Raw genomic sequence first — 18,026 nt, 5'->3', positions numbered from 1 at the left:
TAATCACGTTAGCTCTGAGCTGCAGTTTTTCCATTTTCCTGCTAACACCCCCAAGGGATGTCAGCAGGCCCGTAGTGCCGGTGCTGCTCTGGCCTTGCCCTCGCCTTTCATCTGTGCCTCAAAGGCTTCAAGTGAAAGCAGCCTGGAAATGGGCGGCACCTGCGATCGAGTCTGCTTACGTCTGCCATCGGTGTTTGGAGTGCTCTGCAATGCTTTGCAGGGTGGCCAAACAAACGATCCTCTGTTTCAGGAAGGAGGTAAATGGTGAACTCTGCTGCAGATATGCTGTCTTTTCAGTCATGCACGGATTGAGACACAGCCAGAACAATAAGCCTGGAACAGCAGAAACTTGCCTCTTCGCTTTTATGCTTTTCCAAATCCCATCCTGGGGTTCCAGAGGTCTGTGCCGTTTTGCTCCCGTCTGTTGCAGCGCCCTTGCACACAAATAGGCTGCTGTTCCGCGCCAGTGTCTGCACTCGCGTCCACATTAGGATCTACTTTCCCAATTTAAGCTCGATGACACAATGGTTTTATTCCTCTACTGTCATGATTCAGCTGCAGGCCTGATTATAAGTGATTTGGTTTATAATAGGCGGGGGGCAGCTCCTGCACCGAGGGGATGCTGTGGCACCAGCCCAGCCGGGGAGCATGCAGAGCCCCGAGCAAGCTCTGCTCAGAGCTCACCCCTCACCACACGTGGCATGAAAGGAACATAAACAGGAAGCACAAAGCCACAGGAAATTAGACTACTGAAGTTTCACTGTTCATAGAAGCATTATTTTTAATATTTCTATTGCCATGTCTCGTGTCAGGAGAGAGCGTTCGACTTCTCACTCTGCTCAGGCCTTGGGAAAGAAAAAATTAGTCCCTTCAGGTGACGGGTTGTTTTCCAGCCTGATTCTCACACTGTTATAATGTGGTAACCCCGATCCCTATCTATTCACATCAGGGGCGCTGAGATCCAGCCCCAGGCACAGCTCCAAGCAGAGCGTTTGAGTGCTGGCTCCGTGGCAATATTTGAGCCAATTTCTTCAGAGCTGTGTGTCCGTGAAAGTTGCTGTTGTCACCGTTGTTGTGCGTGCTCAGGGGTCAGCAGTAAGGCATGCTTCACCTGCATTTCAGTCATCAGGACAAGGCTAATTACCACTATTTTGTTTTGAAGTAAGGGGGAGAAAATATGAGCTTTGTGGCATTTCTCAGAGCGCTCATTTTAATCCTTCATAACTTTTTTTCTCCTCTCAGCAAAATTCCGGCATCTATATATTACATAGGTGAGCAGTTTTCCCCCAAATCCTCAGGCTTTACGTGGTAAACAAGCCACTTATCTCCTCCTGCTGTTCTTGCACACTTCATCTCCAGGACTCCTTCATCCACAAACGCAAATTTGGCTCCGTCCCTTACCCTGCTAACTGACGGACCCACTGTCTGTTCCAGACGTAATTCTCCTGCCATGCTAAAAACCAGGCAGTCTCCCCAATGATTCCTCTTGTCAGCAAAAAGATTAATGTATATAATATATGATTCCTTGTCTTCCTTCTTCCTGGAGATTCCTCTGTGCCTGCTCTGTGACCACTCCGGCCATTCGGCACCCAGCTTCACCATTCTCTTCTGAATATGGTTTTCTGACTCAGGATGCCTCTCTTGGTTTTTGAGGTCTTTCCTGGTGCCTGTTGCCCAGCAAAACCATCTCTGCTCCTCTGCTTTACTCCCAGCTGCCACTCACACTTGGAAGACGCTCTGAAGATGCATCTTGCCCAGCACCTGGCTACCTTAAATTTCTCCTTAAAACTCTTCATTGTAACCACAGAAAACCCCATGGCAGATTGCTGCCCTTTACACTGCCCGGCACCATCTCCTCGATCCCTTTTCCTTTCTCTCTGGACCCACCTGGCTTGAAGCCTCTGAGGCTGCAATGTGGGAGGGTTTGGGGCTTCCCAGGAGGCGTTAGCTTTCCCCCTCGCACCGGGGCAGCACAGGTCTGGCAGCACCTCCTGCCCAAACTCACAGTCAGCCCTTCCCAGAGCCTTGCTGTGCCTGTCCCACATGCTGCCACAGCTGTGGCTGTGCCCTGACCTGCTCCATCACCCACCTCTTGCGCTTCTCCTTCCCCTCCACCTTTTCCCTGCCTTTCTCCCAAGCCCCATCGCACACCGCCAGTGGGACACAAACCAGCACCGACAGTTTACCTGGAGGTTTTTACTTCTGCTATTTAGGACATTCCCCTGGTTTTATGGTTTTGCTCCTTTTTCCTTGCAGGTTTTTGTGTCTTGGCTCTGAGCTCAGCCCACCCCGTGCCTGCAGGACGGTCACCACCCTGAAGGCTTGCAGCGACCGTCCTCCCCACTCCTTAATTTTCCCTGCTCCCTGGCCCCTTCCCCCTTGTCCCACACCCCCTGTTTTGTAAGCCAGGCTGCTTCCTCCTTCCCCCCCTCCCTGGGAGCATTTTCTGAGCATTTTTTTTAGCCACTTCCCCTTTTCAGGCTTGACGTGCACCCGGAGATTAACGAGCACGCAGCATCCTGGGCACACACTGGAGTAACCCCCTGCCTCCAACTGCCTGCCGCAGCACATTTTAATCTCATCAACAACTGCACAAACTATTTATAATCAGCTCTCTGATTACATTCCTAAGGTCAGCATCCAGCCCAAAAGACTCGGAGCGGCCCATACGCTGCTGCAGAGCCCCCTGTCCCCCGGGGAGAGCTCGCAGAGCTGCTGCAAGGTGTCCGGCCTCTGGAGCCCCAGGTGCCACCTCTCCCTCGGCGTCCCCCCTCTCGCTGCCCCAGCTCGTCCCGCTGCATCTCCCCTGGTGGCTCTGCGCCCTGGAAAGAGGAGGTACCTTCGGGGAAAGCTGATTAAAAATACCCATGCTGGCATGCCCAGCAGGTCAAGCCTGCGCTACGGTCTGCACACCGTACACCCCAGCAAGGGGTGTTTATATGCTGGCCCCAAGGGGAGCGTGGGCAGCCTGGGAGCAGAGCCCGCAGCCGCCCTCACAGCTCCCTGCTTGTCTTTTTTAGCCAGTTCCAGCACAGCCCCAAACCTTGCTGCTTTTCAGTGAGATTGGGAACTGAGGCCCTCAAAGGTATCTGTCATGGCAAGCAACAATTTCACGTGGGCTGCAAAAAAGACTGTCCTTGTCCCTTTGGCCACCCTCCTCCTCACCACCCCTGCAGCAAGTACAGCTGGGCTGCCCCTGCCACTCACCCTAACCCTGCAGAAACCAAGCCCAGCACAACAAAACGAAGCCATACCACTTCAGCTGGCCTTAACAAGCAGGTTGCCATCAGGTGAAGGCTGTGGGGTTCAGGCAGTCCTGTGTGGAGGTGGTGGCTCCTGGGATGTGGGTGAGGCAGAGCATCGGTCCCACAGCTGATCCAGCCAGCTGAGCTCATGAACCGTCTCCCTGTGGTGTCTGGGCACCTTTTGGGCTTGGCTTTAGAAACCCATGGTCCTTTGGAGAAGTGCAACAGCTGCCTCTTAGGGATGGTCTACAGCTGGACCAAAAAGCCCCAGTACAGCAGGGTGCCAGTCAGAGAGGGGTTATACGTCACATACAGCCCTCAGGAGGATAGCAGGCATAAAATACGGTGAGAAGTGAAAGCAGGGGGAGTCTGGTTTTCATTTTGCAGCTGGATGCTTTCCCTTGGTAGCACCAGGAAAGGAAGGTACAGGCCCCCTGAGAGCAGCCCAGTGCTGCCGGAGACTCGGTGAAACTGGTGCCTTCCCTTACTGCTTCTCTGGTCTTCCACACGTCTCAGGAGACTTTTTTCATCATAATAGTGTCATGTAATCTTATACATACCCTATGGCAGGCAGGCAAAGGCTAGCCAAGAATTAGGGACCTCAGGTGAACGTATGTCTGCATTAAATGTCAGGCCTGAGGCGTGAAGAGGCCGCAGCTCGCCTGGGATTGTTGATTGCCTTCTGAGGACTTTGTATTAATAAAGGGCACGGAGAGGGCTGCACACATGGGGCCACCAGCCTCACCTGCAGTCTGGACAATAGGGCCAGGAGAACCACCGTGCTGAGCACAGGAACCAGCCAGGGAGAAGGAGGCACAGAAGGGTTCAGGGCCTTTGCAGTAGGCCTTTACCTCGTTAAGGCCTCCTGCTAGCAAGGCAAGGTTTACCTCCCTTTAGCCAGCCTTTTTGCACGGTGCCATGCAGAAGAGATGTGGGATGTGTGTTTGAGGAAGCTGCTTTCAGCTGAATGGGATTAAAAGGGAACCCAAAGCGTTCTCATTTTGGTACCAGAAGTTGAAAGGGAAAGAGGAAACTCTGGTGTCTGTTAAGAAGGATCCTACAAAAACAGATTCCTCTGTAAGGCAGCTGCCAAAGTTTAGTTTTAACTATGTTTTTGTGCAGAAAAGTGTAAACTGCAGAGTACTGGTGGTTCCCACTGCTCTCCTCAGATGGTGACAGGGTTATTTCTTAATGACCATGAAGGGCTGTGGCAGTACTCTTCATCCACAGGCCCATCCTTGCATCAGATACTCTCAGGCCACGCAGTTAATATTCCTATTTTATGCATACGAAGGAAAACCTGCTGCCTGGTCCTTTTTAGAGGTAATGAGACAACTTTGAATGGCCTGTTTCCGTATACAATTTAAAACCAGGAGGGCCAATTATATCATCTAGGTCGGTCTTCTATACCCCATGCTACTGAATTTCACCAGCTGAGTCCACACAAAGCTCAACATCTTCAGCTAGACGGAAACTTTGTGGCCTTGTGTGTGCAGCAAGCAGAGGCAGAGCACCATCGCTGGCCAAAACAAGTCCTCTGAGCTTTGGGGGCAGCAGCGGTGAGTTACTGAGCCCAATTCAAAGTCTTGCCTGCAAACACTAAACAAACCAAAATACTTTTGGTAAATGAATATTGTGCATCTTTCTTACTTCTGAGGCACTTTAATTATGTGACTGACTTTATGAAAGAACATTTCGGTCTCTAGCAAGGAAAATAAAATGTTTTATTTGGTTGGAAAAGTTAGGTCTTAATTTTAGTTTTATGGTCATCCGGGAAAGTCCCAACTACTGAATTAGATTTTGAAGGGTCACAGACATAAAAATAATATTTGAGAGCTTACAAAGCAAGTTTTCCTCTCCATCTGTTTTCTGCAATCACCTTTCATGATGCAGGCAAAATGAGTTATTGCAACATCCTTCTGTTTAAAAACCATCACCACAGGTATGGCAGGAGTTTTTTTTGGTGGGATGCATTTTTAAATTATTAAATATTATAGTGGGTCTAGGTGGTGGGTCTAGGATAGCAGAGACAGCCCCTTTTTTGCCCTAAAACTAGCTGATTCAGTTCTGCTTTGATATGTGATGAGAAAGGCGGGGGGAGGTTTTCTTGGCCATTGGTGATGTGATGTTCCCGTGTTCTTTGGGATGCAAGTCCCCGGCAGCAATAAACACCCAGGCTGACAGCAAGCAGCCACTGGGAGGTGTGAAAGGGTTGCGTCATGCAGGAGGGTTTCGGTTTTGTTTTCAAATTGTTCATTAATGTGAGTTTTATGGATTATTGTGCTACCTACAGTGACACCCCGTGGTGATGAAGCAGTAGTTTGTTTCTGAACCTCGATCGCAAGAGAAACAGTTGTTCTGCTATGACTGTCCTGCTGCAGATAGTCAATAACAGGAGAAAATATACCACTGAGAGGGAGTTTTTCATTGGACTAAGTGTAATTCCTTACAGGATATAAGGAGAAAACCCTTCTGCTGTCATTGTTATAATTTGTCCTTTACTACCCATACTGTTAATGTTTCTAGAAGTGATTTTGTATGCCTACTGCCTGGCCTCAGCAGTAAATAAATAAATGTAAGATTGCATTAACAAATATAATTTGCATATAAAAAGGTATTTGCAACTGAAGAGATTACAGTATGTGTGTCCAGAGAAAGCAAACCAATGTATGTGGGGTTTTGAATGATTTGAGGTCTGCTTTATCAAGATAAATTATTTTTAAGCAAACAAAAAATAATTGATGAAAAATACAAAGAAGTGTTGTGAAAGAGTGGCTAATGGAAAGCTTGGCTGCATCCTTCAGCTACCTGAAAGGCATTTACAGCATCAGTGGAACCAACTCTTTTACTGGTGCCATAGCAAGAGGCAACAGCCACAGACTGCAGCTTGGGAGGGCTGGGATGGATGCTGTGAATGCCATGGGGGTTGTTTTGGTTTTACACACCGCCCCGATTTCACCTGTTTGACTAGATCATATTTTTTCCAGTTACCATGAGCTTAGCTTACAAGTTCTATCCAGACCTAAAATCCTCCTTGCCAGATGGTGTTCAAGGATGTTCTCACTTCCACCCCTTCCCTTCTCCAGCTGGCTCTTCCTCTGCCCTTAAGCCACACTGATGGGAACACCAGCCCTTGGCTAGAAATAACCCCAAAGCCTTCCTGGCTCCGTGGAGCAATTTACTCACCTGGAGTGAAACGCAGCTCTTGTACTGAGAGGAAAGGACTGATGGGAACATCGCCTCTTTCCCTAAACCCTACCTATACATCTTCCTAAATATCCTAAATTCATTGCAGCTTAGCTTTGACTTTGTTTTTCTCTATTTTAGTGAACACTAGAAAAGTTGTAGAATCATTTTTCTTTTAGTGATCTCCTTTAATCCAAAATGGGATTATTGTCTGTAATGACAACTTCAGTAGGCTAAGTCTTGTGAGACAGGACTAAGTAATAGTTCTGATATGCAATAGTCTGAATTACACAAGGTTTCTCGTGAAGGATCCTGAAGCACTTGCTGGTGGTTTGATTCTAATATTGTAGGGCTGCAAAGGACAGAGTTGGGATTTGCCCAGGATTTCACCACAACGTAGCAAAGACGAGACTAGAGCCCGTACATCCAGCCTCAGCTTGCAAAAGTCGAGTGCGATTCTGCAGTATCCTCAGGACCTGGGGATGGAGGAGCTCCTCCAGTCAAAGCAGCTATTTTGGAATAGTATTTGTGGGGCTGAAATACCTCTGCAGTAAAAATGGTGCCCAGATTTAAACAGAACGTCTAACTGATCAAACTAACTGCCAGACTTCTTTGCTTTCTTTAGCGCTCTTTCCCCTGTGATTGAAATGCTACTGCTTTAGCTGGGACAGAATGTGCGATTGTATACAGCTCTTAGAAAAACCATGGTGCTCTAAGTACTAACCTTTGTAACTGCTTAGCAAACTTGTTTCTGTTTAATAAACACAGCTGACTTCGCATAATGCAAGGCTTATGCATTTTGGGACACTCAATTTTTATTTCTGCTAATCACAGCTCAAAAAGTTAATATGTGGAGGCTGAGACTTTGACTTTTTTTTTTTTTTTTTAATAGCAGACTTAAGTGGAATTCATATTTCTTTTTACATAATGAGATGACTCCATCTTACTTGTGCTACAGTATTCACATCACCTCTTCAGGCTTCCCTACCCCTGCCTTTTTTGGGGGAAGGAGGGACAGGTGTCAGATGAAACAAAAGTGATCCAAGAGTGCAATCTTAGTTAATTATGCAAAAGATGGATGTGCTGCACATTCAATCTGCTATTAATCAGCTATTTTAGGATATGAACACAATACCTGCCAAGCAAATTTAAAGGGAGAACTATATTCAAACTTCACAGATGTCAATACTTCATGAGGTAGAGAAAGAAGATAAATGAATACTTCAAGAGAAACACAATTCATGGAAAAATGGGACTAGAGAGCATGAAGACGGATCGAGACCAGAAAGATCAAGACCTTTTTTAATCCAAGGGAAGCGCATACTCAGTGACAGGACTTTTTCACAACAGAAATACCCTAAGAATTCAAGGAACATTCCTGTTCCCAGTCACTTTGGAGTAGGGTAACAGAACTCCCATCAGCCATTTCAGACATCTCACTGTGCAGCTGCTTGTTGCAATTCGCAAACTATATGAAGAATCCCACAGATGGGTTTTTGCAAATGTTATTTTTTAAGTATATTTAACAGGGTCCTACTTAGTTTTTCAATAGAAGCATGAGTAATAAATCTGCCTGAAACTTAAACTTCAATCAGTTAAGACAGACTATACCTCTCTCACAAAACATTTCTGAAAGAGACATAGATGAGGTTCCTCCTATTCAGCAAGCAGTCAGAGTGCTTATCTACAACATTTAAAATTGCCTCCTCTATAACTTTTGAACCTGCATTCCCCATGTCTCAATCACTACACTCACCACCTGGCTATAACATATACAATGCTTTAAAGAAGCTTCCCTTCAACTTTAGGTGTTAAAGCGGATGGGGAAGAAAAGAGAAAGCAGTGTTTTGAGAAAAAATTGATGTAATTCACGTTAAAATTAATTTGCAAAAACTATCAGATTCTAAACAAATAATACATATAGAAAAACATTATACAATTGAGGTAACAATATTTAATTTAAGTTAAAAAAATCCAAATGCCTCTGGAAGCAAACATCAATTTGCTAACATTGTTTATGCTGCACAATTTAAAAAGTTTTAAGTCTTGTTTTGTAAGCACCCTATAGTCATTTGCCATTGTCTTCCTTTGTTCATCATAAAACTGCCACAAGCTGAAACATCACCAAAACCGTGGTTTTTTTTGTTTTTTTTTACAATTTACTAAAAGCCTATTCCACAAAATTCAGTCAAAATCAAGAGATTTAAATTTACTATTTGTTAACATACTTCAGCTAAAGTCTTATAAAAGACATGAATAATTAACCCAATTGATAATAAACACAGGAAATTTCTCCAGTACCATATATCTAGGTTTTATAAAGATTATACGTGGTATGTGCACAGCAGAAAGCAGACCTACGCTAATTTATGGCCAGAAAGAGGAAATCAGACTACTCAGAATGCAGACTTCCTTTTGCACTGAATCTTGTGGCCTCAAATATGACCAAATTGTATTAGGCATCCTTTCCTAGGGAGCTGAAAAAAAAAAATAAAAATAAAATAGCATTTTGGAAGACTGGTTCCTTAGTCACTCAGCTTCAAGGCCAGAAATACAAAATTTATTTTGAAACGGATACCGTGTTGATAAAGTTACTTTACCTGATACTCCATACAAAGCGTTATAAAATAATCAGGACAAAGTTGAATTTATTCTACATATGCTTCCTAATTGTATGTAAAAAATGAAATGACCATTTTCCACAGTTTGTTTCTTAAGTTATAAAATACGTTCAGGCTAGTTTATAACCTAAACTTCAAAAAATAAGAGTTTTTAAAAAAGAAATGTGTGATGACACTTATCATATTACCGTGATTAGCAAACATACCACATTCAGAATCTTCTTATTGGCAAAGATACGGAACCAAACTATATTTACAAGAACTGTTTCTTTTCTCTGCTCCTTCTGCAAAGGGAAATGTAGCACCAAGTAGGTCTCATTAAGTGATTTGACCTTTTTTCTGTCTCTTCTTCCTGATTATTCCAGATTATCAGATCACTATTTTCAAATTTGCCTGTGCTTCAGCTACTCAGTTTTGCATTTCTAACATACCCATACTAAGGTTTACTTCTAATATTGGACATATCTAACTTTAAGATAGTTCATTATGCCACACACAGTAGTGAACAGTAATTCAGATTTAAAAGTGGTATTCCATATTAAAACAGTGTATAAATTACAGATAAAAACGTGAACTGAGAAATTGCAAGGTGCAATTCTTCTAGCAACGGAAATAAAATTCTTTGGTGAGCATAGAGACAATGCATGGAATCTGTTTCTTGGCATTAAAATCCGGCCGATTGGAGTAGGATTCGTATTCTGCCACTCTGTGATTTACACGTGTTAAAATCTGCATGAGTTCAAGTTTCCTTGCATGTTCCCTCAGCACCCTACACAGAGACTGAATAAACCAGGAGCCTTCAGCTGCATTCCTCCAGGAGTAATAGCCTGTGGAAGACAGAGAGACCAAAATGATCAGATGTAGCAGCCTCTGACATAGGACAGGATAGCAATTAGCAGAACAATGTAACGTAACCAATAGCAGTTAAAGTTTTATAATAAACAGATAAAAACCCAAACCACTAATCAACTATCAGATTTAACAGTCTCATCAAATTTCAACCCAAAAGATTTTTCTAACCGTCTCATTCTTTTCTAATCTAAGAAAACATTAAGTAGGTGGAAAATCAAAACTACCTTCTGCTCCAACAGCCTTAGCCATTAACCATTTATTATTTTATCATGCAATACACATATATGAAGGAACAGACACAGGACAGACGGAGCCAAGATGCAAAATGGATTTCAGTGCCACTATTTTCAGGTCTACATGAATGAACTGAAGACTGGAGCTTATTTCTGGTAACTCATGACGTAATGGGCATACTAAGGACTCCGTCACCACTGCCACGCTTAGTATGAAAGTAGAGCTGACAGACAGATAATATGCTGGTGTTTAGCACCACTTCTGTATATACATCTTTAGATGTCCAACAGCTCTTTTCTTTCAGAATTAATAATACCATTTGTTTCCTGCTGTTAAGTTATTTGCACAACTCAGATCAACTAAATTTACAGCAAAGGAACGTTTGAGGGTTTGCCAGTGAGGAAGATGTATAATCAGATTATTTTCTGTTTTTGTAGGAACTGAAAGTAACAACTACCTCAAAAGGAAATGAAATCAAGGAGAAGAAAAGATAGAAGGAAGAAAATACACATTTTCAAATTCATATTTTCAAGCAAGTAAAGTAAGCAGATACCGAATGGACAAAACTGTAAATTGCCATGCTCAGTATCCATACAAGCTGATATATAGATACAGTTTCAGAAATAAAGATCTTCTTTGCAAGTTTCTCACCTGGAGCAGTAGAATATGCATATAGGAAGTCTGCTTCTACAGGTATTTTCTGACACGTCATTTCATCTGGTCCACTGTCTGCCTCAATACCAGAATCTAATTCAGTCCCTCTACAAGCCTATTTGTTGGAAGGAAGAGTGGAAAATAAAATCAAATATAAATTAGAAAAAGGCAGTGATAACAACGATCAGAACACTGATTTATTTTTTTCCAGCTCTGAAGGGTATTAGACTAACCAGACTCAGAAGAAACAAACATTTATTTAAATTAACCACACAGTTTGGTTAAAATAGATATTGATTCAAAAGTACATTCAGAAACTCACTAAAATATTCACTAGTGTTGAGAAACATTTTGCATTACCTTAATTCATAACAATTTCAGCTATAACAAATGCTGCCTATCTAAGAGGGCAGACTGCATCAATACCAAGCCTGAAGAAAATCTTATTCTGAAAGTAATTCCATTTATAGCAATTTTAGGAATAATTAACTATTTTGTACTTGTAACTAATGGGAATTTTTTTTTGAAGTGTTCTTATGATTTGAAGATCATCGTTCAGTTTTACATCACCTGAATGAAGAAGAGTTTGGGTTTTCCTGCTAAACTTCTGCACTTGTCACCTCTGAAAAGGCTCGTTAGTACTTTCAGTTCGAGGGGGCCATCTGTACCATAGATGAGTCCTTCTTCACCATGGCTTAGCAACACACAAACAAAACTGCTTCGCTTACTGTGATCTTCTTCAGAAACTTGGAAGAAAAGAGAAAGATCATAACTTACTTCATTTAGCCGAAAGCTTTGAACGTTTGGTATTTACTATATGACGGAACTCATTAAATTAAGAACAACTATTCCCACATGTAGAAACCTCAAACCAGTTTCACTTCTGAACAAAGGGAGCCAGCCTACTTTACTTCAGAAGTCTGAACACAGAAGTCCCTAAATTAAAGGTCAGCCCTACCCATTGTAAAACATGGACACAAAACTAGGCCATGAACACAGTGAGGAAACAAAGCTGTACCATTCTGAACAGTGTCTTGAAGTCCAGATGGTACACCTCACTCATACAGTAATGGCATATGGGATCAGACTGATGGGAAGTTCCGAGTTTTGGGAAAGGATAGGGAAGCCTTGTCTCTCTTTCCAGTCTGGGACACTTCAACTGCTTGGATTACATGGGAACTGAATGTATCATGAAAGTTATGGCTGCTGGGGGACCTATGCACTAAAATTAGACACTCCTCTCTGCTCTTGTCCTCTAGTAGCAAAGTCTAGCAACATTATTCAGGCCTCTGAGTTTTGAAACTGAAGACCTTTAAGCTTGCTATAGAGCATTTATAGATTTCTTTTTTCATCTTGTGGTATGTAAAGAACATAGAACAGATGTTCTATGATGTCTTTTGTTGCCTAAAATTGATGACCAAGACAAATATTTTAAATATATTAAAAGATAAAAAAAAAAAAAAAAAAAAAAAAGGTTTAAAAGAAGGGATCCAAAAGGATTATTTTTTGTGGGAACCTCAAGTAAATATAAGTTTGTAGATGAAAAATGTCCCACAAACTGAAATGTTTTGTCCTAGAGCTTGCCAAAATAGTGAATTTCTACTTTGGAAAAACTGAACTATTTTTTATTTTTCTCACATGAAATGCACACTAAGGTATTTCTATAATCTAAAGATAAGCACTGCATCTAGAAGTGTCAGAAAAGGCTAGTTTGGGGCACTCTCTAGTCAGGCTGTAGTTTATATTGTACATTTGGAGGCCTTACACCACAGGTAAGACAGAAGCCTGGAATCAGAGAACATGACTTTCCACTTTCAGCTACTGTCAACAGACAGGCGTCAAATTAACCGTGCCTGGAAGCCTTCTCTGGTACTAAAGGGCCTACATCTATGTTAGCAAACATGCAAATTTTAAAATGGGGATTGCTGCAGGCTAATTGGCTGTTGGGAATAATCCCTGGAACACTTTCACTGCTGAACTGTGACCAGGAATCGTCCAGGAGAGTGCAAACAGATATGAGCCACAGTTGTGCCAGAGAACCTTCCAACACTTAACTAGAGTAGACTGCATTCCAGGGCTACGGAGCACTTCCAGGCACCATTTAATTTGGTGGCCTAGATATAGCCAGCTCCAAACAAAACAGGGTTAACGCAAACAATAGCATAAAGTTCTTGCTTGAGATAAAGGTGTTTTGATTCACAATTCAAACAAAACATGAGTTACTTTTCTTTTAGAGTAATTCAGTCCACACACTTGCAGTTTTGGCCCCTTGATCATAATATACCACCTGGGTCACACCACTAAGCATATAGCACAGAACCCTTCTACCCAATTCTACCCAAAAAGCAGGTTTCTTTCCAACTCACAGAGTTTCAGTGATCCAAAGGTCAGAAAATAAATCAGCCTGCATTTACGTTTCAGCATGTTTTTCCATCCCTCTTTAGAAGACGAGAAAGGAAGACGAGACTGAGACAGTCATGGCACAAAAGATGGAGAAACAACAAAGATGAAAAAACATAAAAACAATGACATACATCTTTAGCAATAAATCATGGGGAGATGTGAAATATCACGTAAAAGAACCATAGGAGAAGATATAAGAGGGCTAGAGGTGTTTTTGAAAACAGCGGTGGATTTAACACACATTCATATCATATGATAACTTACCGTTTTTCAAAACTTTAATAATGTCCCTGCATGAAAGATCATTGCTAAGCTTGGTTTTATATCCCAGCTTCATAAAAACTTCTCTGACACTTGCAGCATCTACATCCGTACCTGAACGAGATGCCAGTCCTATACATAAAAGACATGTTATTTTGATATGATGTAGATAGAATGCTCCAAGACAGCCAAATTATTTTCTCTTATACCTGCAGTAGTCTAGAATATTATTCCATTTTTCCAGATCCACTCTAATAGAAAAACAGTGCGTTGTTACACATGCACACCCCACCCCTCTCTGCATCTGTTTCATAGATTTATCTATCACTTATTTTTATACCTACCTATCTATATAAGGGCTGAGAAAAAGATTTACGTAACAGAAGTCATGACTAAAAGGCAAGACAGACTTCCACCGCCACCCATTTTTTCTCCCCATTAAAGCTATACTCCAACATGTTCTCCCTATGCATATTTAGATGAGTACACTGAAATGAATCACACCCATTCAAACCACTTAATTTTAGAATGCAATCAAAACTGGACTGCATATTTAATTCTGAAGAATAATACGTGCCACCAACTTATCTGAAATATGGAAAAATAAATAAAAAATTGAAAGTATTACCGGTATCTTTGTGGAAGTTCTTATTGTTTATTATAATACATTCTCCTATCTCTGGATAATCCATTCTGTAGCTGTAGTCTGGCAGAATTCCGGAGTCCATAGACTTGCTAGCAGGTAGGTTCATTCTATACACAAATCAGACAACCTTTAAGCGTTACTTTCTGTTCTCTCTTCACTAATTTCTAAATATATAAGTAAACAAATTATTATTTTAGGAAAAACAGCAGAACTGGTAAGACTTGCTTTTTGATCCATAGAAGATACGTCTGTGAAATCAGTGGATAGATCTGATGTAAGACAAATGAAGACTGTACTTGCCCAAAGGTTGAAATAAGCAATAAAACTGCTTTGTTTAGTTATGCTTCCAAATAAATAATAAAACAAAAGTTTCAAGCTCTGTAAAATCTACACACACACACAAATAAATAAGAGTCATCTGTATTTCTAGTAATCCTCTGTGCAACTTGTAACAAGCTTAAAATTAAAAGAATCAAGGAAGCATTGTAGCTACAATGGTAATGCCTTTGCACAGGAGAATATATAACAGTGATTTAAGGAAACCAATGATCATAGCAAGAAGAAATTTTTTTAAACTATTGTCTTTAAGTAGCTAGGTACCTGGAGGCAAGATAAGCTTTAAGACTAAGTCTAGAACTGAATTCCAACCAAATGCCATGTTACCGCTGAATTTTCACACGTAAATATTCAAAAGCTAGAAAATTATAAAGACTCTACATGTAGCTGTAATTTTGTCTCAATGTGCACCCTAGCTACCTCTTGCGACTCTGGAGCAGCTTTCAATTTTACTCAGTCAACACATGCTGAAGTCAGTATGTCTTTCCTAAGTTAAGCACATGGGTAAGTGGTTACAAGCCTGGGGCCTGCTGTCATACTGTATTTTACAATTAAAAAGTTTGTAATGCTCTTAAATCTACTTTTCATTAAAATACTAAGAAGAACCACTTCAGAAACAAATCAGCTTCCCAAAGAGGGTGTAATCTGATCATACTGCTACAATGTAATGACTGTCACCAGGAAGAACAGGACTTCTTTTCTTCCTTTCCACTGCTGTAAATTCCCCTTGCAATAGTGCTTCTCGCACATACATCTACAGCAGCTCAGTTTAAGCAACTGCACTGGCTGCTACAAGTTCATGTGAGCACTAGAAGGAGTCCAAGGAAAGCTGTGAACATCCAGCAGAGGGTGAGACAGAGAATCCTCTTTTCAAGAACAGCTAACTGCTTGGTAATACTGCTAAGCCAAATCTAACTGCACCTTTAGTGTTTTGCTTTTTAGTTCCTTGTACATACATATGTCCTGTTTCATCAGAGATGGTATATTTTCAGAGCCTGTACAACAATTTATACATATATATATTAATTATTATAATTTTAAAAGTAAAGCTGTCGATTATGGTAATAGCATTTCTTCTACAGTTCTCATCTTCAGTTGCAGCACAAGATTCCTCAACACGCACAGTGACTTAAAACAAAAGTACCTCACTTACCCTTTGGAACCAGGGAAAGATTTTGCATCTGCCAGATCTTCCCCCAGGTGTAGTCCATCTTTTATGTCTGCCATTGTGGTTCTCAGTTATCAACTTGAAAACATAAGAAAACAAATATGTAACTTAATTTTCATACAACATAATACATTCAGATTGCCTAATTTTTGTTAGGTCTCCTTAAAGCTTTGCACAGTGCTTTTGTGTTTGTTTTTTTTTTTTTTAGTATTACGGAGAAAACAGAAAAGTTAAAAGGGGATATTCACACAGAAGAGCTTTCTGTCAGAGACAAAGAACTGGAAAGTCATCTTAAAAAAATATAGAAGCATCCCTAAATGCATTAGTAGCATTCTAATACTATGAATATTGTACCATATTTGGATCATTCCATCTCAGTAAAACAAAGAAATTAAAATTAAAAACCAAGCAGTACAAGTTATTTGATACGTACACACACTACATTAGGTCTTAGGTCATAGTATTTTGAGAAATCAATCATTTCTCTGCAATCTGTTTGCACATAAAATATCACTGCATCCAATCTTAACCAGTGTAAACGAAGGCAATTGCAATATAAATAATGTAAAAACCTAACAATATAACTTTAAATAGTTGGTGGAATGACTCCTGCACTGTGGACTGCTGTTTACTTTTGATCAATACATAGGGCAAAAAAGGATGAATGATACCAAGGCAGAAATCAGCATAAAAGCACTACGCCTTCCTCCCAGTTACCCCGTGTATACTCACGGAACACATTACAATACAACCCCAGAATGGTTTGGGTTGGAAGGGATGTTTGAGATCACCCAATCCCACCCCCCTGCCATGGGCAGGGACACCTCCCACCAGCCCAGGCTGCCCAAAGCCCCATCCAGCCTGGCCTTGAGCACCTCCAGGGATGGGGCATCCACAGCTCCTCTGGGCAGCCTGTGCCAGGGCCTCACCGCCCTCTGAGAGAAGAATTTCCTCCTAACATCTAATCTAAAGCTCCCCTTTTCCAGTTTAAAGCCATCACCACATGTTATCTTTAACTCAGGATGCAGAAAAAGGATGAAGCATCATAAAGTTAAACCACCAGATCAGACAGAATAATAAATGCTTAGAAGTGAAATAAATGCTCAGACATCAAGACAAGGCGGTCCAAGGTATGAATTTTAAAGAAATTTGCTGAACAGGCAGATTTACGGTAAATAGGGATGTACACGTAACCAGACAGCAGTAAAGCTTGTTGGTCAGACACGATAGAGATTCTTATTGAGGGCTTAGGTTCTTAATGTGAGACTCACAACTATATTTGCCACCTTACACTGTCATATTATCGTCTGTTATCTTTTTATTTATACTCTAACATACCATAAATATCCTTGGGCCCACATGTTTTCTGTAGAGCAATTACTCATCAGAAGCACTAATTTGGGTATGTACAACCTTCTCTTTCCTGGTTGCTTAAAAGGCATTTGCCTACATTTTTAGTGGCTTCAAAAGATCTTCAAGGTTATTCTGAATACTATTTCTCTGTACCTTGGGGCACTGATGTAACTAAGAAATTTTGTTCATCAAATTATTCCAGACTTGAGAACCGTATCGTATAACAATACGCAGGAGGTCTGACAACCAAATTACAGAAGCATCAAATAAGCTGGTTATTCTAGAAATAAAGTTTCTAAAATACACGTTCAGTTTATATCTTAGAAATGTCCTTTAGATCCAATATCATTGGGTGGAAAGTAGGTCTACGATGCTGATGTTGCCTGCCTAGCACCACGATCTGGGTTCACTCGGCCTAACTGCGAATCTTAATCTCTTAGAAGTTCCCTCTGTGGAAAAAGACGAGCACTCCCAAAGGGTAATTCAACTACCTGAGCCCTGTGGCACCACAGTGATCCAGCCCTAAGCCTGACCATTAGGCAAGGAGCGCTAGTGTTGACAGGAAACGAGTCTTGAGCAACAAGCTGTGTCTCCACAGTCAGCTGTAACTTCTGACCCCAGGCACGGGCAGGAAAGGCTTTCATTGACAAGAATGCTACGAGTCCCCCTGCTCCAGCAGAGACCAGCTTCCACGAGTTTCTGTGCCTCTTTCACCCTGTCCCTACCACAGTCATCCTTGTCTTGGGTTCCCAGCTTTCTTCAGCTCTCTCTGAGTCTTCTGAACAAAATCGTACTTTGTAAGAAAGCCTCCAACCAGACTAAAGCACAATTCTGATGCACTTCATGCTACTCCTTCAGGAGAAGCACTACGTGCAGAAGCACAACCCAGCCCTTCCACACCGGGAGAGACAGGGAAAACCTCAACTTGTTTGCTTGCGTGTTCTTTGCCTGCCAACAGTAACGGAGACACATACCACACACAAAAAGGCACAATATCACGCAGCAACCCCACTATCTAAACTAGCCAGCAGGCGTAGTGAGAGCGGTGCTGATAGCCTCGATGACAC

The 18,026-nt window shown here is 41.8% G+C and overlaps 1 protein-coding gene across 3 annotated transcripts in view; it reads right to left on the bottom strand.

Moving 5' to 3' along the window:
* Positions 1-8,282: 8,282 nt before the first annotated feature.
* CASP3 (caspase 3) overlaps positions 8,283-18,026 on the bottom strand; it is a 13,448-nt gene continuing 3,704 nt past the window's right edge. For all 3 annotated transcript variants that reach the window (XM_040555088.1, XM_040555091.1, XM_040555089.1), the window contains exons 2-7: positions 15,592-15,684; positions 14,085-14,209; positions 13,460-13,588; positions 11,363-11,538; positions 10,790-10,907; positions 8,283-9,879 (exon numbers count right to left, since the gene is read on the bottom strand). In XM_040555088.1, coding sequence (XP_040411022.1) covers positions 9,653-9,879; positions 10,790-10,907; positions 11,363-11,538; positions 13,460-13,588; positions 14,085-14,209; positions 15,592-15,665 — 849 coding nt within the window. In that variant the 5' untranslated portion in view covers positions 15,666-15,684 and the 3' untranslated portion in view covers positions 8,283-9,652. The remainder of the gene's footprint in view (positions 9,880-10,789; positions 10,908-11,362; positions 11,539-13,459; positions 13,589-14,084; positions 14,210-15,591; positions 15,685-18,026) is intronic.

The sequence above is a fragment of the Cygnus olor genome, chromosome 4 (assembly GCF_009769625.2).
Source record: "Cygnus olor isolate bCygOlo1 chromosome 4, bCygOlo1.pri.v2, whole genome shotgun sequence".
Taxonomy (NCBI): Eukaryota; Metazoa; Chordata; class Aves; order Anseriformes; family Anatidae; genus Cygnus; species Cygnus olor.
Note: the sequence above shows the minus strand (reverse complement) of the source record. Positions and strands in the feature narration are given on the sequence as shown.